Source organism: Heterodontus francisci, chromosome 25, assembly GCF_036365525.1.
Source record: "Heterodontus francisci isolate sHetFra1 chromosome 25, sHetFra1.hap1, whole genome shotgun sequence".
Lineage (NCBI taxonomy): Eukaryota > Metazoa > Chordata > Chondrichthyes > Heterodontiformes > Heterodontidae > Heterodontus > Heterodontus francisci.
The window spans coordinates 63,226,425-63,252,066 of NC_090395.1; the positions used below are offsets into that span (position 1 = coordinate 63,226,425).

Consider the following 25,642-nt stretch of genomic DNA (forward strand, 5'->3'; position numbering starts at 1 on the left):
AGAGAACTGGAGAATTGCAAATGTTGCACCCTTGTTCAAAAAAGGGTGTAAGGATAAACGCAGCAATTACAGGTTAGTCAGTTTAACCTTGGTGGTGGGAAAACTTTCAGAAATGATAATTTTGTCCCGGATTAACAGTCACTTGGCCAAATTTGTATTAATTAAGGAAAGCCAGCATGGATTTGATCAGGGAAAATTGTTTAACTAATTTAAGCTTTTTGAAGGGGTAACGGGGTTGATGAGGGTAATGTGGTTGACGTGGTGTACATGGACGTCCAAAAATCATTTGATAAAGTGTCACATAACAGGCCTGTCAGCAAAGTTGAAGCCCGTGGAGTAAAAGGGACACCAGAACACAAGAAATAGGAGCAAGAGTAGACCATATGGTCCATCAAGCCTGCTCCAACATTCAATACGATCATAGCTGATTCTGCATTCCTTGTACAAGCACACCAAAGTCTCTTTGAACATCAACACATACGAGTTTCACACCTTTTAAAAAAAAAATATTCTGTTTTCCTATTCTTATGACCAAAGTGAGTAACTTCACACTTCCCTACATTATACTCCTCCTGCCTTCTTGTTGCCCACTCACTTAACCTGTCTATATCTCTTTGCAGCCTCTCTGTGTCCTCCCTGCAGCTTACCTTTCCCCCTGCCTTTGTATCATCAACAAACTTAGATACATTACCCTCTGTCTCTTCATCTAAGTCATTGATATAAATTGTAAATATCTGAGGCCCCAGCACTTATCCTAGTGGCACGCCACTATTTACTGCCTGCCAACTCGAAAATGCCCTGTTTATGCTTATGCTTTGCTTCATGTCTGTTAACCAATCCTCTATCCATGCTAATATATATTGCCACCAACTTCATCAGCCCTTATCTTTCCTATTATGCTTTTGTGTGGCACCTTATCAAATACCTGGATTTCCAAAAGGCATACTACATCGACTGGTTCCCCTTTATCTACCCTACCAGTTACATCTTCAAAAAACAGTAATAACTTTTGCAAACAGGATTTCCCTTTAGTAAAACCATGTTGACTTGTTCTAAAAATATGAACATACGAATCAGGAGCAGGAGTAGGCCACTCGACCCCTTGAGCCTGCTCCGCCACTCAATAAGATTATACCCTCTACTCCACATTCCCCCTACCCCCAATAACCTTTCACCCCTTGCTTATCAAGAATCTATCTACCTCTGCCTTAAAAATATTTAAAGACTCTGCTTCCACCGCCTTTTCAGGAAGAGAGTTCCAAAGACTCTCCACCCTCTAAGAGAAAACGTTTTTCCTCATCTCTGTCTTAAATGGGCAGCCCCTTATTTTTAAACAGTAACCCTCAATTCTAGATTTTCCCACAAGAGGAAACATCCTTTCCACATCCACCCTGTCAAGACCCTTCAGGATCTTACATGTTTCAATCAAGTCGCCTCTTACCCTTATAAACTCCAGCAGATACAAGCCTAGCCTGTCCAACTTTTCCTCATAAGCCAACCCACCCATTCCAGCTATTGGTCTAGTAAACCTTCTCTGAACTGCTTCCAACACATTTACATCCTTTCTTAAATAAGGAGACCAATACTGTACACAGTACTTCAGATGTGGTCCAATGCCTGTATTTGCTTTTATTTACTTTCCTACCTATCTTTGTGCCATCAGCAAATTTAGCAACTGTACCTTTGGTCCCTTCATTCAAGACATTTGTATAAATTGTAAAAAGTTGAGGCCCCAGCACTGATCCCTGTGGCACACCTCTCGTTACATCTTGCCAACCAGAAAATGACCCATTTATGCTTATTCTGTTTCCTGTTAGCTAGCCAATCTTCTATCCATGCCAATATGTTTCCCCCTACACCATGAGCTTTTATTTTCCACAATAACCTTTGATGTGGCCCTTTATCAAATGCTTCCTGGAAATCAGTACAGTACATCCACCAGTTCTCCTTTATCCACAGCACATTACTTCTTCGAAGAACTCCAATAAATTGGTTAAGCATGATTTTCCTTTCACAAAACCATGTTGACTCTGCCTAATTAGCTTCATACTGTGCTTTTCTAAGTGCATTGTTAAGACTTCCTTAATATTAGATTAGATTAATAATAGATTAGGGCAGCATTTTCCCAATGACTGATGTTGGGCTAACTGGCCTGTAGTTCCCCATTTTCTCTCCTCCTTTTGTAACATTTGCTGACTTCCAATCTGATGGGACCTTTCCTGAATCTAAGGAATTTTGGAAAATCATAGCTAGCACATCCACTATCTCGGCAGCAATCTCTTTTAGAACCATCATCCTGGGAATTTGTCAGATTTTAGTCCCTTAAGTTTGTCTAATACTTTTCTCTAATGATATTAATTTCCTCAATTTCCTCACTCTTTTAGCCCTTATGTTACCATCTATTTCTGGACAGCAGCACCATGGATACAAAATTGACTGAGTGACAGGAAACAGTAGTAGTAGAGAATGGTTGTCTTTTGGACTGGAGAAAGGTATACAGTGGTGTTCCCCAGCGGCTGGTGTTAGGGCCACTGCTTTTCTTGATCCATACTAATGACCTAAATTTGGGTGTGCAGAGCACAATTTCAAAATTTGCAGATAACACAACACTTGGAAGTATTATAAACTGAAAAGGATAGTGACAGACTTCAAGAGGACATAGGCTGATGGAATAGGTACACACGTAGCAGATGAAATTTAATACAGTGAAATGAGAAGTGATCCATTTTGATAGGAAGACTGAGGAAAAGCAATATAAAATGCAGATATTCCAAAGGCGGTGCAGGAGCAGAGGGACAGTGAAAAATGGCATATGGGACACTTGCCTTTATCAATCGAGGCATAGATTACAAAAGCAAGGGAGGTCATGTTGGAGTTGTATAGAACTTTGGTAAGGCCACAGCTGGAGTACTATGTGCAATTCTGGTCGCCACATTATAGGAAGGATGTGATTGCACTGGAGGGGGTGCAGAGGCGATTCACTAGGATGTTGCCTGGGATGGAACATTTAAGCTATGAAGAGAGGTTGGATAGGCTTGGGTTTAGTTTAGCTTAGTTTAGTTTAGAGATACAGCACTGAAACAGGCCCTTCGGCCCACCGAGTCTGTGCCGACCATCAACCACCCATTGTTTCACTGTTTTCACTGGAGCAGAGAAGACTGAGGTGTGACCTGATCGAGGTGTACAAGATTATGAGGGGCATGGACAGGGTGGATAGGGAGCAGCTGTTCCCCTTAGTTGAAGGGTCAGTTACTAGGGGACACAAGTTTAAGGTGAGGGGCAGGAGGCTTAAGGGGGATTTGAGGAAGAACCTTTTTACCCAGAGGGTGGAGACAGTCTGGAATGCCCTGCCTGGGAGGGTGGTAGAGGCGGGTTGCCTCACATCCTTTTAGAAGTACCTGGATGAGCACTTGGCACGTCATAACATTCAAGGCTATGGGCCAAGTGCTGGCAAATGGGATTAGGTAGACAGGTCAGGTGTCTTTAATGCATTGGTACAGACTCGATGGGCCGAAGGGCCTCTTCTGTGCTGTATTATTCTATGATTCTGGACCAGGGGGTATATGTGCACATATCGTTGAAGGCGGCAGTGGAAGGTGAGAAAGTGCTTCATAGGGCTTATGGGATCCTGGGCTTTATAAATAGAGACAGAGCACAAAAGCAAGGAAGTTAGGGTGAATCCTTATAAAACACTGGTTTGGCTTCAACTGGAGTATTGTATGCAATTCTGGGCACCATACGTTAGGAAGGATGTGAAAGCATTGGACAAAGATTTATGAGAATGGTTCCAGGGATGAGAGACTTATGTTACGTTGATAGATTGGTAAAATTGGGACTGTTCTCCTTAAAGAAAGAAGGTTGAGAAGAAATTTGATAGAAGTATTCAAAATCATGAGGGGTCTGGACAGAGGAGATAAGGAGAAACTATTAGCAGAAGGGTCAAGAACCAAAGGACACCAATTTAAGGTGATTGGCAAAAGAACCAGAGGTGCCATGAGGAAAAACCTTTTTTATGAAATATGGAGGCAAATTTAATTGCGGCTTTCAAAAGGAATTGGATAATTATCTGAAGAGAAAAGTTTTACAGGGGAAAAGGCGGGTGAGTGGGACCAGCTGAGTAGCTCTTGCAGAGAGCTGGCATGGACAAGATGGGCTGAATGTCCTCTTTCTATGCTGTAACCATTCTATGATTCTATTACCCACCCCAAATCAGTGTTCCCTTTTTCTCCCACCTCCCGGAAGACACTTGCCTCATTCAACATTTGGTCCCACAGTTTCCCTTAGTACCTTGTGTGGGTGACATTCTCCCCTTCCCAGACTCATGTACATCTCCCAGGATTGCTCTAGCAACTTGTATACATGAAAGATTTTGCAGGAGAAAAAGAAAAGTAAGTTGAAATTAAAAAGAGCCCGAAAGTACCGGGTCCCTTTTTATTTTTAGAGCAATCTTTTTGACCATTTTATTGCCATTCTTAACATCAGTTTACAACAAATTCTTGCATTTCCTTCCAAAATAAACTGTTAATTGACTTTCCAAATATTAAAACACAGATTCTATTCAGCTTATACATGCACCTAATAGGCATAAATAACATCCACATTAATTAAATATGCACGGTAATATGCTATTTAGAACACATGTGTGCCTGTATATAAAATGATTTTTATGAGTTAATTTGTAAAGTATGATATTTGTATTTACAGAAGTTTCAGCAACAGTACCTTCAGGTAGTTACAGATCCAGTAAAGGATGGTTTATTAGCATGACAAGGTGTTGAGCTGGAATCTATTGCAACTGGTGTGGGTACATGTGGCTTGGAGGCTACACAAACCGCACCCATTTCTTCAATGATGATGTTAAAGAGATAGGTCTTCATTGCCAGTGTGCAATTAGGCTCACTGACTAATACAGCTGGATGGGATTTGAATGCTACAGTTTTGGGAATATCAAACTTAACTGAAGAAGTGTATCATTTGGGTAGAATCAAAAACAGAAACTGCCTGAAAACACTCATCTGGTCTGGCAGCATCTGTGGCGAGAGAAAAACAGAGTTTGATGACCTCTCATCGCCCGGCAGTGTTCACTCTATTACTTGCTTCACAACATTGTCTGCTTTTATTTCTGATTTCCAGCATCTGTAGTATTTTGCTGCAAGTGGTTTGATAGCTTTCTGGTACTTGACCTTGGCAGGCAATGCTGGAAAGTTACTGGAATGCTGAGGAGCGCCGAAGAATTTCAGCAAGGGTGATCAAGAGTTTGACCTGGACAAATTTTTAATTGAGATGTATACGGAGAAATAATTTCCAGCTTGTAACAATTGATGGATTTAATTATACAGCCGTTTTCAAAGAAATCACTTGGTGTCAATGGGGCATAAGAACCAATTGTTCAGTTGTACAGAGCAGAAGGTCCCAGATTCAATTCTGGGGTGATACTGATTTAGCTATTCTCAACTGGAATTGTAGTAGGATCATTATGGTTGGCTTTATTTGACAAGGGTGGGCAAATCAGCCAGCGTTCCATTCCTGTCCGCTGTGACTAATGCTGGAAAGTAAGCGTGTTTAGATATTGGATGTCATGTTCTCATGGTGACCGAGTAGCCTGTCAAAAGGCATTGTTCAGGCTTATGCATGGACACTGACCATTTGGACAACAGAAATGTAGCCTAGCAATGGAACCACACCCGAGCAAAGAGGGGAAAGAATTATCATCAAAAAAACTTCTGAAAATCATCAGGAGAAACCATCTCTTCAAATCCATCTTCTGTTTTAGAATATTTTACATATATTCAGTACAGATTTAAATACACAGCCTAGCTGGGGACTATGTTTAAAAGGCTGCCTAAGAAATGGTACAGTTTTTGTTCTTGTGCTCTTTCTTCCTCTGTGATTTCGCTCTCTGTGCTAGCATGATGTCAGGTAAGACATTAGGTTGACGAGGCTCCCGACTAAAGTGGCAACCGTTGCTTGTTTTTGGTTGTGGGATTGGTTGCCCTAGAAAATAGCCCTCCTCGTCGGAATCAGAGGAAGAGGAGGAACATGTTGAGCAGCAGCCATTGTCGTCTTCACAGCACAAGCCAAGAAAGTTATTCAAGGTTATGTTCTGAACGCCATTGTCCCCTGCCCTATCAAAGGCTTGTGGTCTATGTGACAGCTTTGCTTGGGGATTTTGGCATATGGTTGTCTGTATTAACCGGTTATAATGTTCCAAGAAAGTATTGTTATTAGCGCTCTCCAAAGACCGCTCGCTGATTGTGTGGAGAGCCTCATCAGAACAGGATCTCTGAACTCTTCTTGACTGGTGACGATGGCTCCTGTAGTTACCTTTATGCCTGTACACTTTCCTTCGAGTTTGTTCACTCATTGGTGTCTGGTGACACCTGGTTCTTTCCTGGGGCTTTGAGACTGTGGTATCACAAAAGGTGATTTGTTGGGGTCTAATTTGGGCTGCAGTCCTTCTTACTGGAGACATGGACTCTTGCTTCCACCTTGACCTTTGTGCCATTCCCTCTGGTTGCTTGGAGTTCAAGGAATGGAGGGATTCGGTGCTTCTTTTATGGGAGAAGGATTTAAGAATTCCAAAGTTGCTCTGTATTTCAAATTCCTTTCCTGCTTCATGGTCGTATTCTTGATCAGAAGGTCTGAACGGTTTTCGCAGCTTGTATTTGTCTTCGTTTGGAGCCCCTTGGGAAAGAAACGAAACTTTTCATTAGATTGCAATAAATTCAATTCCCTTCCATTTCAGCCTACACATTACCAGACAGAGCAGCACATTGGTGCATCAGTTGACCATTCTGAAGCTGAAGGAAAGGCACATACGGAAAGTACATAAATCTAGGCTTTTGCAATTACAGAGTGGTGGTGCTGAGAGCCTCAGGGTAAGAGTTTTATCTTGGGGACAGTTCATAATAAGAAAAAAATACACTGTCACTTAAATCAATCTATTTTTTTAAAAATAGGGTTCTTAACATACACCATTCTTTTGCAAGTTGTAACCAGTTTTGCTGCACCTTTAATGTTAACTAACTAAATGGATTTTAGCTAAAGTCATCATTAATGTTTAAAAACTCACTCTTTACGGTAACACGATTTGACCATTATATGTATCTTAAATTAATCTGTTAAAGGTTTGAAAAGAAAAAGAAAAAGGCTTCAGGCTGATTCTTGGCATCAGGTGGCAGGACCGTAACTCCAACACAGAAGTCCTCGAGGCGGCCAACATCCCCAGCATATACACCCGACTGAGCCAGCGGCGCTTGAGATGACTTGGCCATGTGAGCTGCATGGAAGATGGCAGGATCCCCAAGGACACATTGTACAGCGAGCTAGTCACTGGTATCAGACCCACCGGCCGTCCATGTTTCCGCTTTAAAGATGTCTGCAAACGCGACATGAGGTCCTGTGACATTGATCACAAGTCGTGGGAGTCAGTTGCCAGTGATCGCCAGAGCTGGCGGGCAGCCATAAAGGCAGGGCTAAAGTGTGGCGAGTCGAAGAGACTTATCAGTTGGCAGAAAAAAAGACAGAAGCGCAAGGGGAGAGCCAACTGTGTAACAGCCCCGACAACCAATTTTATCTGCAGCAGTCAACTTCCATTGTTCATGATGTTCAGTTTTCTGTGGCCCCATGTCAGACCCATATACCCGAGTAAAGCCAGACTACAGAAAGTGGAAACACAGTAACAGTATGACTCACGGGTGCCAGTTTCCCCAAGTCCAAATGAAAAGAATGATATAAAAGCAAATTTGAGTCATCCTCAGGCTCCATTTACAGTTAGCAAATTAAGGGTAATTAGCAGCTCATTACTAATTCATATGCTGGATGATGCAAGAGGAACTAGAGTACAATTGAGGCAATCATCTTTCAACAATAGGGAACTGCCGCATAATCCAACAGCACTGATCACTATAAACAAGCATGGTATCAGAAGAGTTATGCTGCAGGAAAGCAAATTTTGATTATAAGCAACTGATTGCTACAAATGGTGGTCAGTATAACCAGATTCCACTGCATTTGTAAATTTGCTTGATGTTGGAAAGATGATTTTAAAAAATCTAAAATATGGAAAAAATTTGGACAGCCTATAGATTATATAGTACACTTCGCAACCAATTAATTACTTTTTGAAGTGCAATTACTGTTATGGTGTAGGTAAATGCAGCAAGCAGATAATCAGGAATTTCCTTGGGCTTTGTCCCAATCGGCTCCCATAATTCTCGTGAAAGATTGGTGGAATCCCCAGATAAACTGAGTGAACGAGATTTCCATCGATTTTAAGCCTAAATTGTGGTGGCTAATTGACAGAATTTCTGAGGAATTTCCCAGCAAATATTTTTGTAAATTTGATTGAGGCATAAATATCCAGCAGACCACCATGAGAACTCCCACTGTTCCTCTTCAAATAGTACCCTGTCTCTAGATGCAGAAATCAACAAGCGCATGGGTAAGGCTTCCACTGCTATGTCCAGACTGGCCAAGAGAGTGTGGGAAAATGGCGCACTGACACGGAACACAAAAGTCCGAGTGTATCAGGCCTGTGTCCTCAGTACCTTGCTCTACGGCAGCGAGGCCTGGACAACGTATGCCAGCCAAGAGCGACGTCTCAATTCATTCCATCTTCGCTGCCTTCGGAGAATACTTGGCATCAGGTGGCAGGACTATATCTCCAACACAGAAGTCCTTGAAGCGGCCAACACCCCCAGCTTATACACACTACTGAGTCAGCGGCGCTTGAGATGGCTTGGCCATGTGAGCCGCATGGAAGATGGCAGGATCCCCAAAGACACATTGTACAGCGAGCTCGCCACTGGTATCAGACCCACCAGCCGTCCATGTCTCCGCTATAAAGACGTCTGCAAACGCGACATGAAATCGTGTGACATTGATCACAAGTCGTGGGAGTCAGTTGCCAGCATTCGCCAGAGCTGGCGGGCAGCCATAAAGACAGGACTAAATTGTGGCGAGTCGAAGAGACTTAGTAGTTGGCAGGAAAAAAGACAGAGGCGCAAGGGGAGAGCCAACTGTGCAACAGCCCCGACAAACAAATTTCTCTGCAGCACCTGTGGAAGAGCCTGTCACTCCAGAATTGGCCTTTATAGCCACTCCAGGCGCTGCTTCACAAACCACTGACCACCTCCAGGTGCGTATCCATTGTCTCTCGAGATAAGGAGGCCCAAAAGAAAGAAAGTACTTTGGATCTATGCAGAAGGGGCCGTGGTTTACCGTCTCATCTGAAACAGTAATTTCCAATCACTAATAATATAGTGTAAAATAACTCCGTAGGCTGCATTTCACATTTCTGCCACCGATGTAAACAATGGCAGTCCATCCGCAAATCACAGAGCTGCCGCCATATTAAACGGCTCATTTAAATGGCCGGGGCAGACTCCCCACCCCCCTCCCCTCCCCACCACTGATGACGTGGAGGGGGTGGGCAGTCCGTCCCTGGCAATGGCATCAGATGCCACGGCGCAGGCGCTGACGCCATTTTTAAAGGGCTTCGGGCCCTTCCATTTAATGTACATTTTTAAAGAGAGATGTTGCAAAAAGTTTTTAACTCATTTAATTTGCCTCTCTCCCACCACCTCCTCCATAACCATTTAATGCGCTACTTGCCCTCTCTCCCCACAGTGGCACAGTGGCGAGCACCGCAGCTTCACAGCTCCAGGGACCCAGGTTCAGTTCTGGGTACTGCCTGTGCGGAGTTTGCAAGTTCTCCCTGTGACCGCGTGGGTTTTCGCCGGGTGCTCCGGTTTCCTCCCACCGCCAAAGACTTGCAGGTGATAGGTAAATTGGCCATTGTAAATTGCCCCTAGTGTAGGTAGGTGGTAGGGAATATGGGATTACTGTAGGGTTAGTATAAATGGGTGATTCTTGGTCGGCACAGACTTGGTGGGCCGAAGGGCCTGTTTCAGTGCTGTATCTCTAAATAAAATAAAAACACTTCCCCTGCCCAACTGACCTTCCACACCCCACAAAGTTCATAAACTATAAACTTTACCCCTTCCCACCATCCCCTACACCAATGAAATTACTTTGACACCGCTTCCCGCCCCCCACACTGAAAACTTACTTGCTCCCCCCTCCCCACCAGTGTTCTGCCTCGGATCCCCAGACGGGGACCTGAAGGCACAGGAGTGCCAGCCACCGGTACCAATATCACAGCGGGACGGAAGGCGGAGGGAAGAAAGTAATTAATGCCTTTATTTAAATTTCTTTAAATATGTAAATTATTCTCCCATTGCTGAATGGCGGGGTGGGAAGGGCTACCACGAGCCTGGTCACCGCTGACAATATCAGGCCAGGCCTTCCCTGCATCGAGGCCTGTAGCGGGCCTCCTGCTGAAGGCATTTTCTGCACCCCCCCCCCCTCCCCCGATGTAAGAGACCGTGGCGCAGATGGGCGGTCTGTAAAATTCAGCCCCTTATGACAGTAATCGCTAGACATTTGTACTTTAGTGGCTGCAAAGTGCTTTGGGTGTCCTGAGGTCATGAACGATGCTGTGCAAATGCAAGTCTTTTTTTCTTTTGCACCTTTATGGATTTTTATCAGAAGCGGATTGTCTACAGCACCTTGATCTTGTATTCTTTGTTACCTTGTCCTTTTGGAGCTAGGTGGTCAAATATTTTGGATCTACAAAAGGTGGAGGCGATGCATTCTGGTTTGCAACTTTAGAATTGCTATGCTTTGGATAAGTGCCTTTTCTCTTCGTCCTTCATCATATCATAATTATTCTGCTCTTTCATTGATGTGTTACTCTTCCAAAATTGGATTTTATCAAATTAACAATGATGAATAAGCTCAGCAAGCAATGGTTTCACCTGAAAGAGTGTTAAATGAAGGCTTTTCCCACCAAGGAGAAGTGATATGGCCAAGGACAAGATGTACTTAAATCATTAATCAGTTACCAGGTTTGAGCAATAAGTGAAGATTGGTCAAGTTATGGATCATAAACCATTGCTAATATCCATTTAATAAGGGATAGTTTGAGAGGAAAAATTGTGTCATGCAAATATGATCCATACATGATCTGGTTTATACACAGTGTATAATGATAATGAGTATAAAGATTAAAATAAGATAGCACTGTGGAAAAGAGGGATGTGCACAACTTATTTCATTCACAGATCTGAGCCTCAAATACCTGGACAAAAAAATTGGCTGCTGTTTCCTCCCCCTGCATTATGTTGCTAAGGCCCACTGTGGCAAGTTTCTGGCCTCAATTCGGCCCACCTCCAACATGCAAATGGTCCTGGGACTATAAAGTCCACCTGGCTCACACAGAGGTCCTGCCCTGTTAGACGTGCCCCTCAGCTGGAAAGCTTAGGCCAGTGTGCAAGTGGAAGAGAGATTGATGAGGATTAAGCAATAACACATTGACCCTGCATATCCTCAACATCTGTGTGGGTGTATGAGCATCAAAGTGGGAATCTTGTTCCACTGTTGACGTGTGCTTCTGACCTCGCGGAAGTAACCTTAAGTCAAGGTGGGGTCAAAAGTTTTTCTTAAAGGTCCCCAGCACATTCTTGCATTTTTCAAAGGTGTCCTGGCCAGGACACAGGTAGGCACCACTTCCACTTCTGAATTGGTCTAGATGCCAGGTTCTTACTGAATGGACAGATTGTGGGCATAAAGGAGGCAGGGGTCACAGGAATCCAGGCAGGGGAAGCTATCCCTGCCAGGCACAGCTCCTTGTAAAAAGGGTGGGTGGGGTGGGGGGGGGGGGGGGGGGAGGGGTGTGTGGTGGTCATTTTTGGGGTGGACGGATGTTCTGCCTGCCCAGGATCCAAAGGACAGTTATTGCAACTGTTCTTCTGGGTGGAAATCTGGTTGTTCTGGGTCCCGCCCACTTTTCCCACCCACTCCAGACCTTTTGCATCCAATTTACACCCCTCCTAAGTATGCCTCAGGCCCTGGAGAATTGTGGGGTGAATATGTTTAATCCTCATTCACTAGCTTAAAATACTGTAGGTGGCTGTACTCACTATACTCAATTGTACTTAGTATACACTACACTTCTGTAAGGCAATGGCAGAACTAAGGGAGTGTCACAGCCAGGCTCAAATCTATCTGTACATGGTGACCTCTTGGTAAAGATCAGGATGATCCATGGCAGTATTTCCCTCCAAAGCCCAGGGGTGCTGTGACAAGTCGTAGAACCTCCACCAGTGACCTAGCTATGAACAGCTAACTCAAAACAGACTGACGACTGAGCTTCTGACCTTCCTGCTTGGTGTGATTCTTTCCCTTCTCATTAGTCCATTTCGCCCCTATCTATGGTGGGGTTGGGGAGGGGCAGAGATAACGGAGAGAGTGCGAGTCATTCTTAGCATGAGATTCATTGTCAATCCTCTGTTAATTTTATTACCTGCAATCTGGATAGTTGCCAAAGAATCTTGTTGGCTTCTTACAATTTTCTGTTCTGTCATCTTGTCTCTCAAACTCTGAGGTGAATTTTCCAACCATGCTTGCTGATCTTGTGCAGGGTTTTCTGAACCAACTTGAACATCCAACCATTGATTCCGTTTGCTCCAGAAGGATTTGGTGACACTCTCCGATACATTCCCAAGTTGGCCTTCCTGTTGAATGCAGTACATATCCAGCTGGTGTTTGAAAGCCAAGCTTTGATCAAAAGCCAAAGATTCTGTCGCAACTGGTTTCACCATCTTTTGGTCTTCAACAGGCCAGACCTCATGCCCATTACTACTTGGGGATGTATGGTCAATGACTTTCATGGCATTTTCAAGTCCACCTTTTAGCCAATGAAAATTACATAATGTTGCTGAATGATCCTTTCTTTTGTCTGAATCTTGATTATGGGTTAAGATTTCAACCTTACAGCCTTTTTCTGTTATGAGATGGTCATTCTCTGATGCCCACGCCTCTGGTCTCCTTGCCTCATTTTGAGGCTCAGCCTCTTTTTTCGACAGCTCATACTCAGTCTGCCAGTGCTGAAGTTCAACAGAACTCTTGCACTGCCTCTCGAGTTCTGACACAAGATCATCTTGGCTGTCGGGTGCTTGGTCTTTGATACTGAGAATGTCCACATGTTGAAGAATACAGTCTGTGTTGTCCACAGGCACTGTTTCAGTGCTTTGGCTGTAGTGCTGGTTTTGGGGTGATGAGCAGTTTGAAGCACTGTTGGCCATGGGGTCTTCTCCAAGACTGAAAATATAACTTGATTCTTGGGACTGTGTTGACTGAAAAGCAGAATCTGAGGAATCTGATCCGCCTGGTTCTTCCACTTGGCTGCACGTTACAGAACAGAAGACTTGGCCGTGCCTGGAGGTGAAGGTACAGCCTAAGAGAGGCTTCTTACATTGGGTACAAGAAAAGCAAGAGTTGGTTGCATGCCAGTGCTGGCCACTGAATGTTATTTGTCCATAGTCAATACCTGTTGATTTAATGGCACAATATTAAATGCATGGCTTTAACAAGAAGTTAAAAAGATTTTCATAACTCAAGGATGAGAACATGCAAACCAGAAAAAATGTGGGACAATTACAAAACCATTGACAAGTGATGACAACTAATTACAAAATACCATGGCTTGTTTTAACATAGACTTGTTTGAATACTGACTAAGAATGACCTCATTGAGAACCCTGTCTTTACTGAGATTATTTTGAAGGGGTTGAAAATAGCACAAAGTTGAAAAGACAAGATTGCTGAAAATCTCTGGATTAATAACAGCCTGTACTGCTGCTAGTTCAGCTCCTTTGTATCTCTTGTGTACTGACTTGGTGTCTGTTTTCCATACTCCAATGTGAATAGCTTTAGGATTCTTTTATGTTAAGGCGGCAATATAAATGGACATTGTTGTTACTGGTCTCAGTAACAGATCCATAATTATAGCATTAGCATTACACAAACAAAAACATCTCCTTTAACATGAAAAGGCAGCGATGCAGAGAAAGATTGAAGTTTTAATTGGAGGGTAAGACTTTACCTCAACAATGCATTAAAATTCCAGTCTAGTTCTTGAGTTAAGACAGTCGGGAATTTTCTTTTTTTTTAATATATTCAATAATTATCTCTCTTGCCCATTTTGGATTTTTAAAAAAATATATACTCACTAATTATCTCTCTGCAGTTTTCACAGTACTCTGCGTAAAGCGTCTCAAAGCAGCCACAACAATATGGCTGCCCTTCCTTCATGATGTATTTCTGTCCTCCAAGAATTGCTTCACATTCAGTACAACTGAAGTGGTCCATATGCCAATATCTGCCTTCTGCCTCTGTGCACTCTTCAGCAAAGATCAACTGAAATGCCAAAGGAAAAAAGCAATCATTGTTATTCACTCACAGTAATGACACTCTACATTCCCACGTTTTAACTCTTTCCCTGTGTGACATGGGGGAAATAAGATGGCAGTTGAATTCGCGCCTTGTTCCCGCCCCCATGACGGTGCGGTTCTGGACCCCGCCATTTTTACGTGCCTGAATTCAGGGCTAGGAAATCCACCTGAGCCAGAGGAGTGGGGGTCTAATTGAGGTGGAGGTGTTGCACCCTGATGGCATCATTAGGACATGCATGCCATTTTTACCATGTACCTGACTTCGGCCCTCTCAATATTCCAACCAACCGGTGAAAACCCTGGCTGCTGAAGCCCCGCTAAGTGATTTTTTGCAAGGTTTCTCGTGCAAGCATTTCTTGAGCCTCTCCTTCTCCTGGGCTTTCCACCCTCTTCCATTTCATACTTACTTTGCTTGGACCATTTAGAGTCATGCACGGCACAGAAGAAGGCTATTCAGCCCATCGAATCCATGCCAGCTCTCTGCAGAGCAATTCAGTCAGTCCCATTCCCCCATTCAATCCCCGTAGCCCTGCAAGTTTATTTCCTTCAAATGCCAATCCAATTTCCTTTTGAAATCATTGTTTATCTCCATTTCCACCACCCTCGTGGGCAGCGAGTTTCAGATCATTACCACTCGCTGCATAAAAATGTTCTTCATCACATTTCCTCTGCATCTCTTGCCCAAAATCTTTAATCTTGCATCCCCTAAACTTTGTACCAATGGGAATAGTTTTTCCTTGTCTAACTTATCTAAGCCTGTCATATTCTTGTACACTTCTGCTAAATCTCCTCTCAATCTCCTTTGTTCTAAGGAGCACAACCCCAGCTTTTCCAACCTAACCTTGTAACTAAAATCCCCATCCCCCCAGAACTATTCTGATAAATCTCCTCTGCACCCTCTCAAGGACCCTTACATCCTTCCTGAAGTGTGGTGACCAGAACTGAATGCAATACTCCAGTTGGGGCCTAACCAGAGCTTTATAAAGGTTCAGCAGGACATCCCTGCACTGGTCTCACCTCTCCACCAATTTTGACTCCCATTCATTGACAGTAAGGTCATTCCCAACTGCTTCGGCCAGGAATCAAAGTCCGGGCATGTAAATGAGGCCTGGGGGTCCGGGTTGTTCTCCCCCACTTTGGCTCTCTGCTCTTGACTCTCAAGCAGAGTTAAAATCAGTTGTTAACTTCTTTCAGATTGCTAAGTTTCAGAGCACAGATTAATTCTCAATGCATCGATTGAATCATTAAATCTTCATGTCCTTTGAAGGACCAGTGACAATACATTTTTTTAAAATTTAATTCTTCAGGGACATAATTTCCTTAAGGCTTTTGCAAATCACGTCAACTGCTCTTATCTCTTTGGCATTACTCTTGGTCCTTTATTTACTCACATTCTTGGCCTCTATGTCCTCTTACTGTAAATGGAACTCTTGCTTTTCCTGCGTTTAAAGCTGCCTCCAGGGAGTTTACTTGCTCAACATTTATTCTCCTCAATAATCCTTTATGTTCTTTAAGGACAAATTCCATGCAAGACTTGTCTACTTCTGTATCTCAGGAGATTCTAGCACTTTTCTCCACTTCAAGACAAGCTTTGAGAAAATGCTTCTCATCCGATAAGTATCTTTTCCCTCCCCTGCAGTCTCTATCCTCTCTGTCACAACCTTGGCTTTCTCCATCTATGAATATGGTCATTGCTCTTCTCTCGTTCCTCCTGATCTTCTAATGAATTCCCTTCTCCCTCCATCTTAGCACTGTTGAGATCAGGACTCGTGCACCATATCTTACCCTAACTCACTCTTTCCTACAACCAATAAAGCTATGAAACTCCTGGATAAATCTTGTGGAAAAAAGTCAATGACTGGGAGAAGAAAGAAGGGAACGTTGATAGTGGAAAAATGACACACTTCATGCCAATTCCAATTCTAAAGCTTTGGTGTGAAGTGTAACAGAAGGGTCGGGTCCTGTCATTCTCAACAGGAGAGGAGATGAAATGCTTCGTGAGCTTGATTAGTGCAGGTAATACTAAAATGACTTGTTGACTGTGATTGACCAATAGCTCGCTTCTCAATAGCTAATTCAATGGTGTGTGTAAACAACTGCTCTCTGGTGAAGGAGGCAAGCAGAAACTGGCCAGAGGCAGGGTTAGCACTCCCCTATAACAATAAGGCACAAGAATAGGGCTGAGGACCAGCAAGTAAAATAGAAGGGAATATTGAAAGACACTCGCCTGGTCACATGATGCACAGCGTGGTTTAAAGAGGTCAGCGTGGTGCCGACCGCAATATATCTTCCCGTCCTGGTAAAAGTAAATGAGGTCCACCAGTAGTTCCTGACAGATGATGCATCCAAAGCAGTAAGGGTGCCAACATGTCCGGTTTCCAGCTCTCTGAGCAAAGACAGCAACATCCCCGCCGTTTATCTTCCCACCACACTGAAAATGCATGAACAGATACGTGAACACAAGACCCCTTTCTACAATATTAAAATTCTCATCTTTGTTTTCAAATCCATCCATGGCCTCAACACCCTCCCCCACCAGCTATGTAGCCTCCTCCAGCCCTACACCCCTCCAAGACCTCTGTGCTCATCCAATTCTGGCCTCTTCTACACCGTGATTTGAATTGCTCCAACATTGGTGGCCTTGCCTTCAGCTACCTAGGCCGCAAGCTCTGGTATTTCCTCCCTAAACCTCTACTCCTCTCTACCTCCCTCCCCTTCTCTAAGACACTCCTTAAAAACCTCTCTCTTTGACCAAGCTTTTGCAGACCTGGCCTAATATCTCCTTATGTGGCGCAGCGTCAAAATTTGTTTGATAGCATCCCTGTGAAGTGCCTTGGGATGTTTTACTACATTGAAGGCGCTATGTAAATGTAAGTTGTTGTTTCGCAATCTACAGGGATGGGAGGCGATTCATTTTGATCAATTTTGCCACCAGCTTCTTCCAGGCCTCAGGTAGACAATGTGCACCTAACCTACAAAATATATGCTGCCATTTCACATGCATTTTACCAGCTGTCATTTTTGAATCTTAATCAACAAATGGAGCTCCTCCACAGTATTCCTCCACTCCCTGTGTAGCATTAACTTTGTCTATACTACACCTTGACCTACAACATTTATGCAGTGGTAGAGTTATCAATCCAGATGACTGATCTAAATTGCCTGAGGAATGAAGTATGAGGTGGCTGTGGGAGCATTGCTTAAAGTCAGACTATGATAGTTGGACTGGGGAAGAGGTTCAAACTGCAAAATGGCAATTTCAGGAAACTCTTCACGTAAAGAATGAATAGATGGAATAGACTTCCTGATGTGGGAGTGAGGCAAAACCCTGCAATCATTTAAGAAACAGTTGGATGCTGTTGGGAGTGGGGAAACTGGAATTTTCTCAGCCAAATGAGATAATTTGGACCAAAAGGCCTTTGTCATCAGACTAATCTTGTGGATTGAGCACTGGAGGTGCAGAGCAGTGAAATATGCTACTGCATTGAATGGGTTTTGCTTATTACATATATGCAGTCAAACTCAGAATCAGGTTGACCCATTGTTTCAAATTCTGTTCACTCAAAATGAACTCCAGTGTCAAACCAGCTATGGCTGTACTTCCCTTGCAGAACCTGTCCCAGTCCCAGGAGGAGGCAGTCTGTAATATAGCTGCACTCCCATGTCATCAGATGTATCATTGGTCACCCTGAGCAGTCAGATTTAATGTAGGTAGATAAGTATAAATACTTGGAAGGGGAAAATTTAGCAGGGCTGTAGGGAAAGGGCAGGGGAGTGCATGTAATTGGATAGTTCTTTCAAAGAGCTTTCACAGGCATGATGGGCTGAATGGCCTCCTTCCATGCTGTGAGATTCTAAATGATGATGTAAATAAACACTATATAATCAAGACCATTTGCCGGTGCTGTTAAGAGTTCTGTTATGTTTTTGGGTCTTTTCTACATTCTGACTACCACGATAATTCACCCCCATTTCTTTAATTCTGCATTTGTGGTTATAGCAATATAATTTTGACATAAAGTCGAACGCAAAAGACAATCTAATATATTCTACGCTCTTTATTTTGTCGTAAAAACCCATCTGGTTCAGTAATGTCCTTTCGGGAAGGAAATCTGCTGTCCTTACCTGGTCTGGCCTACATGTGACTCCAGACCTACAGCAATGTGGTTGACTCTTAACTGTCCGCTGAAGTGGCCTAGAAAACTAATCAGCTAAGGGAAATTAGGGATGGGCAATAAATGCTGGCCTTGTCAGCAATGCCCACATCCCGTAAATGAATAAACAAAAAATCTTAAACAATATATTTCATCATGTGCACATATACATATTGTCTAGCAATACCAATTTCTATCCATTCTACATTGCTTTAAGGTATGCTTCTGAGCATGATCAGTTACATCACGAGAATAGTCCCCTCCATGAAAGGCCCATCCAGGCATCACAGGGTCCTAAAGGTTGCCGTGAAGCGATTAGAGTGATCTGATAGAGTCAGGAGATATGCAACACATCTCTTGCAATTGGAAAAACTCAGAGCAGGCATAAAATAGAGGGGTAAAAACTAAAGCTGTAGGTTTTGAGGTCAGGTTTTTATTTCCATTCTCTCTTTCCTTGGCCAAAAACCTTTGGCTTGTTATAACTGCCCCTTTTACATGACTTCCTTTAAGTTCTGTACATTTGTGCACATTTCTCTACATCCAAATTGAGCAATGAAGGTGGCAGGTAGGGATTAAAGCCATCAACAAGGACAACAGGCTAAAGCCAAGGGAACAGTTAAGTTGGAGACATGAATTAGAACATATCCTACGATGTAGAGGGACAACTGGGAGGCTTAAAGCATTAGTAGATGCAGGGAGTCATAGTAAATGGTTTAAATTTGCCTGTTAGGTCTGAATGTAAGGATTACACTAGCTTGATTGAGCTAGTCCATTAATAGTGTAGGTTAAGGAGAAACTGTGCCATTTGTAAATAAAACCTTTGCTGTCCTTTACTCCACTTCCAACTAATACTGCTAAGTTCAAGTTCACTTGCCCTACTTGATCCCCGTTTACTTTTGCCTTACCTTTTCACAAAGTGCTCCAGTGGTAGTTAAAGGAAACACTTGAACAATTCCGCGTCCCAGAGCTTCCCTCTTCCGCTGACCACTGAACACACGCAATTCCCTCTTCTCCTCTTCGCTCAGTGATTGGCAGTACTTCTCCTTCAGAGAAAAAAACAAGATAGTCAACTTCATTGCTTTATATATCCTGTGAATCAAAGGGTGCAGCTGAAACTTCAGGGACAGAAGGGGCTCAAAATGAACCGGTTAGTGTAGTACTTTTAAACTGCACAATTTATAGAGAGAAATTGGCCAAGTTACAGTAAAGTGAATTTAATGGGTGGGGGGTGGGGGGGGGGGGGGGGGGTGGGGGGTGGTTCTGGTGATGTGCATAAAGCCTTGCAGTCTATATTTAAATCCTGGGCAGTTATTGTACATAATATATTTTGACAAGAAATTATAAATTTTAAGCACTAGTTTGAGACAGAAGAGGGTGTTAATGTTGATTGCAATGGTTGATGTTATATGAACAGGAATAGGCCATACAGCCCTTCGAGCATCTTCTGCCATTCAGTTAAATCATGGCTGAGCTGTACTTTAACTCCATTGACCTGCATTTGATCAATATCCCTTAACACCTTTGCTGAATCAAAACCTGTCAATTTCAGCCTTGAAATTTAAATTGATCCAGCATCTACAGACTTTTCACAGAGAGAGTTCCACATCTCTATTAATCTTTGTGAAAAAGTGCCTCCTGATTTCATTGCTGAATGGCCATCTCTAATTTTAATCCCTTGTTCTGGGTTCCCCAACAGAGGAAATAGTTTCCCTGCATTTTCTCTATTGAATCCTTTTATCATTTTAAACACCTTGATTAGATCACCACTCAACCATCTAAACTCAAAGAGGAGGATACAACTCATTAATGTAACCTGTCCTTGTCATTTAACCTTTTAAGCCCAGATATCATTCTGGTGAATATGTGCTGTACCCACTCCTGGGCCAATATATCTTCCTGAAGTGTGGAGTTCAGAACTGAATACAATGGTCCAGATGGGGGTCTAACCAAGACACTTTAAAATCGAAGCATTACTTCCTCCCCTTTGTATTCCAGTCTCCTTGAGAGATATGTTGGATATGCACCTTTATTGCAAAGTAATAAAATCAACAATACATTGCTTGAAAATCTAGTGTTTTAAAAAATATTTTGAAGTCTCTCCTGATGTGTCTGTGGCCACTCAGTTTGTCTCAGTTGATAGCCCACTTGCCGTGGTAGTAGATTTTGAGTTTAAACCCTACTGCAGGACTTGAGTACATGATCTAGGCTGCTATTTGGGGATTAATGCATTGTTGGAGGTGGTATCTTTTGGCTAAGGCATTAAAGCAAGGTTTTTCTACATGTTCGAATGGGTAATGTGGATATTTAAGGATGAGCAGATAGCTCTATCCGTGTTGTAGCCAAAATCTCTTCTTCAACCAACACCATCAACAACACAATAATGGGTAATTTACTATCTGAAACCTTGCTGTATATAGAATAATGGTGACTGCGCTTCAAAATTAATCTATTAACGATGCAATGCTTTAAGACATCTCGAGGATGTGATAAAGCTTTATACAGATGTTACATTTCTTTGAAATAAAAGTCATGAGCTGGTTCTAAGAAGAGTTAGGTCTGGGAATTGATGGTAGCCTGTGCTGGGTTAGCTGAATCAATCAGTGTGGTTGTGTAGTTGTCCTGCGCCTCCATTGGTTGAGGAGGGGAAAGTCAATAATAACAACAACAACTTGCATTTATATAGTGCCATTAATGAGGTACATCATCCCAAGGCACCTCACAGGAGCATAACTGGACAACTGACATTGAGCCAAAGATGGAGGCATTAGAACAGGTGACCAAAAACTTAGTCAAAGAGTTCAGTTTTAAGGAAGATCTTAAAGGACGAGAGGGAGGAGAGAATTAGGGAGGGAATTCTAGAGCTTTGGGCAGCAGCAACTGAAGGCACTGCTGCCAATAGTGGAGCCAAAATATTTGGAGAGGCTGAAGTGATGGGATTCCACTGCAGTATTTAGTCCAGGTGAGAACCTGCGCTAAACTATTTTGAATGAGTTGTAGCTTATGGAGGGAGAGCAAAAAACTCCCATGATCCCAGCTTCCCTGTCCAGTGTCCTGCCCCCACCAGCAGAAAATGTGGGCGATAGTTCTCAGTGCTTCTACCCACCATGAACCACCTCCCACCCGAAAGGTCAAGAAAAGAGAAGTGATAAAGAACACAAAGATAGGGAAGAATAAGAATATGCATGGTCAGGTCTGGTCTCAATGTTTATGTTCTGATCCTGTTTAAAAGCCATTCTAAGTCATGAGGTCTTTCTCGAGTTAGCACAACCCGTGCAAAACATACAGGCTTAACTTTGGCTTCTGCCTCCGAAATAATGCTGAATTGTAGACATCCTGCACCCACTACAAACTTGGTTAAACTTATCCAAACAAATTTCACTAAGGGCCCTTCCTGCTTTCAGAGAGAAGAGACTTTATGGGGACAGATTTTGAAAGGGCCAAGGGGTCAGGAGCCAGTGTGGATGCGATTTAAAAAATCGAGGTCCTGGAGGTCGTCTCTGAAACCCAACGCCTCTGGGACAGTCTGCAATTTTTAATGTGAGGGTGGGGGAGGGGGAAGGGAATGGGGAAACTGCTCCCCTCCAATTAAGGGGCCATTAAGCTCCTTCAGAAGCTCGCTAAGGGGGCAGCGAAGTCTGCACTGCAATTTTCAAAGAGGGGTCTGGCGAGCCTGACCAGTCTGATGCTCGATGTTGCACAGCTGTTGGTCTCACAGAGGGCTGGGGTAATAACTTTGTTGTTTGAGGAAGAGATGTTTTTAGCCCACAGGGATCTTGTGCCGGGCCCAGCGCCAGGACTTTGTTTTTTTTATTCGGGAACCACTGCCTCGCCTGTCTGTTCTGCTGGCCCTCTAGGGAGCTGCCTGCTCTCCCTGGCAAGGCAGCGGCAGCGGCAGACCAAGTCATGGCTGCCGCCTGCCTTTGCCGCTCGCCCTCTGCAGGCAGCTCCCGCCTCCTGCAGACACTTGGCGCTACTGATTGGGCGCCAAGCTCACCTCCTGCCAAATTAGGGCATTATCATTTGACGATTGCGTCGCATTGGTAACGCAGCTGAGGCTTGGGGTCAGGAATGGGAAATCATCCAGCTGATGTTCCTGATGTCATTTTGAAAATCCAGCCCTTAGTGTCTTGGTCTGTGCTTGATTCAAAAGTGGGCCCCAGCTCGTAAAAGGAAGTGTAATAAACAGTTTTATCGGCCAGTCCCTTAACAATTAAAAAAATATATTTTCATTTTGGTGAGGAGTTCTTTCCAGTAAGTAGTTTATTTTCTCTCTGTAAAATCTGCACGGATATTAACAGAAGTTCTGTGAGTGGAATATCTTACTGAAAATGTATAGATAATTGTCCTTTGTGCATTTAAAAAGGGTTTTTACTGCCTACTACATTATACAAACCAATTTAAGCATGTGAGAAATTGCTATAATTAGCATCAGTTATGTTTTAGTGCCTAGCCATATAAGTTTTCATTCTTCATGGTAATCTTACCTTAGGAGGTTTGTTTATGAAATCAAATACTCTTTATTACTCCATTTGCAGTTAACAAATAAACTGTTGTAATAGTTTTGAATGTTCCAACGAGTGCTTTTAGTTTGCCATTATTTCTCATGGGAACAGAAAAAGAAATATTAACCCTTTGTGAATTACAGTACCATTCCCAGAGAATAGTCTAAAAATTAACATATGATCGATTTGACTTTTGCTTCTCTGATTTTCTTCCCTCTCATTGGTGCTTCCATGGGTATCTGGCACCTTCCTTTATCTTTCCCAAATGGTCACTCTTTCTCTACTTGCCTAGGCATTGAGTCTCCATGGATCATGGGAAGCATCTCAGCTGAGGCTAGCATTGGACACTCGCAGACACCCACTGTTGTAGGAGAGGTCATCGGATAGCAATCAGAAGCAGAAACCCAGGGCTAATTCCCTTCATCCAGGCCAAAAGCAATTGTTGTGTGCCCCAACAGCAGCCCCAGATTAGTTAACTCAGTATAAATTGAGACTCAAAGCTAAAGTTTTATGGAAATTTACAGTGTGATCATATTCTTCCTGTAATGCCGTGACCATAACTGTACGCAGATCTCCAGCTGTGGCTGAACTAGTGTTTTATACAGCTCTAGGATAGCCTTCTGCTCTAATACTCTATATCTCAGCTAATAAAGGAAAGTATCCATATGCCTTAACAACCTTATTTACCAGTCCTGCTATTTTCAGGTATCTGGATATGCACTTCAACGTTCCTCTGTTGTATATGGCTTAGTATTACACCAGAATATGCTCTTTACCACTAAACAAGGAATGGGTGGTGACTATTAAAGATTGATTTGCATTCAGGTTACTTAATTGAGATCCCAGCCAAAAAATATTGTAGCTATTGGCTAGCTCCCATGGGTCAGCAGAAATTGCAAATGGACAAATTCTCTGTCATTGTGCTCACGGTTATGTACTTTAAAAAAAGCCAGTGGAAAATTAATTTGTTTTGAGGAAGTAATAGAGGTTATTGTATCCCCGAGCAGTTCTAGTTCCTGTCTCTTAAAATGTTTTTAGACACGAGAGGATGTGGGGGAGAAATAATTAAATTTCTCTTTTAAAAGGAAAACAGGTAGATGAAGTCCTGTTAAATAACTTGTAATGTCAAAAATGGCTGGTTTCAAAGCTCCATGTTGCCATTGTTTGGGTTTGTTAAGTATGGAGTAAGATGGATGTTCTCTGCCGTTTGTTGAGTGAAATTTTGGATTTCTCATTGCTCTTATTCCACAAGTGAGACCAACTGCACAACTTAGGAAGAACAGAACTGTGAGTAACAGTAAGACAAACTGTGAAAGATGGAAATACACATCAGCTCTGACAGTAATATAAAAGCAAAATACTGCAGATGCTGGAAATTTGAAATAAAAACAAGAAATACTCAGCAGGTCTGGCAGCATCTGTGGAGAGAGAAGAAGGGTTAACGTTTCAGGTCAGTGACCCTTCATCATCACTGACTTGAAATGTTAACTCTGCTTTTCTCGCCACAGATGCTGCCAGACCTGCTGAGTATTTCCAGAACTTCTTGTTTTTATTTCAGCTCTGTCAGTGTCTGGGATTTGATAAAAGCTTTCTATCCAAAACTGTGCTTTTTTTTTCTTCAAGGCTGGAGGTCCTGCTGTATATTTTCAAAATTTACTGTTCCATTTTGAAGTCATAGTAAGTTCATTTAATTCAGCCTCATGAGTGGAGGATAGGCTTATTAAACTTTTTTGACATGTTTATACATTAAATTATTGGTTTACTTTAAACTTGGTTGTAGTTTTCAACTAAGATGAGGGAGATGAGAGTTATGTAGCAGAGTGAATGTTACAGACAGGTCGAGCTGGAACACTTACTTCAAGTTAAACAGTGACACTAGGACAAGGGGGCAAAGATTTAAATATTGAAAGGTAAATTTTAGGACTGATGTCAGGAATTTCTTCATATGAAGGTTGATTGAGGTGTGGAATGGTTATCTGGCTAGAGTAGTGGAGGCAATAGAACATAGAACAGTACAGCACAGTACAGGCCCTTCGGCCCACGATGTTGTGCCAAACCTTTAACCTACTCTAGGATCAAACTACCTACATACCCTTCATACTACTATAATCCATGTACCTATCCAAGAGTCGCTTAAATGTCCCTAATGTATCTGCTTCTACTACCACCGCTGGCAGTGCATTCCACGCACCCACCACTCTGTGTAAAGAAATAGCTATGGAATCATTAAGAAAGCTGGATGGTGTGATAGGAAGACTGTAGGGTAAGAAATAACTTGCATTTATATGGAGCCTTTCGCGTCCTCACGGATGTCCCAAAGTGCTTTACTGCCAATATTGTATTTTTGAAGTGTAGGTACTGTTGCAATATAGGAAATGTGGTAACCCATTTGCAATCAGTAAGGTCCCACAAATAGCAATGAAATAAATACCAAGGTAATTTTTTTTTTTAGCAATGTTGGTTGAGGGATAAATATATGTCAGGAACTGGGAGAACTTCCTGCTCTTCATCAATTGTGCCAAGGGAACTTTTACGATCACGTGAGAGGGCCTTTGGTTCAATGTTTCATCCAAATGTAGCAACTCCAACAGTACAGCACTCCTTTAGTACTGCACTGTAGTGTAAGCCTAGATTATGTGCTCAAATCACTGGATTAAGGCTTGAACTCTTGACCTCTGATTCAGAGGCA

The 25,642-nt window shown here is 42.8% G+C and overlaps 1 protein-coding gene across 3 annotated transcripts in view; it reads right to left on the reverse strand.

Moving 5' to 3' along the window:
• Window positions 1-4,432: 4,432 nt before the first annotated feature.
• Window positions 4,433-25,642, reverse strand: part of LOC137383931 (prickle-like protein 1) — a 125,225-nt gene continuing 104,015 nt past the window's right edge. For all 3 annotated transcript variants that reach the window (XM_068057335.1, XM_068057336.1, XM_068057334.1), the window contains 5 exons: window positions 19,357-19,494; window positions 16,525-16,728; window positions 14,076-14,262; window positions 12,368-13,393; window positions 4,433-6,684 (listed from right to left, as the gene is read on the reverse strand). In XM_068057335.1, coding sequence (XP_067913436.1) covers window positions 5,843-6,684; window positions 12,368-13,393; window positions 14,076-14,262; window positions 16,525-16,728; window positions 19,357-19,494 — 2,397 coding nt within the window. In that variant the 3' untranslated portion in view covers window positions 4,433-5,842. The remainder of the gene's footprint in view (window positions 6,685-12,367; window positions 13,394-14,075; window positions 14,263-16,524; window positions 16,729-19,356; window positions 19,495-25,642) is intronic.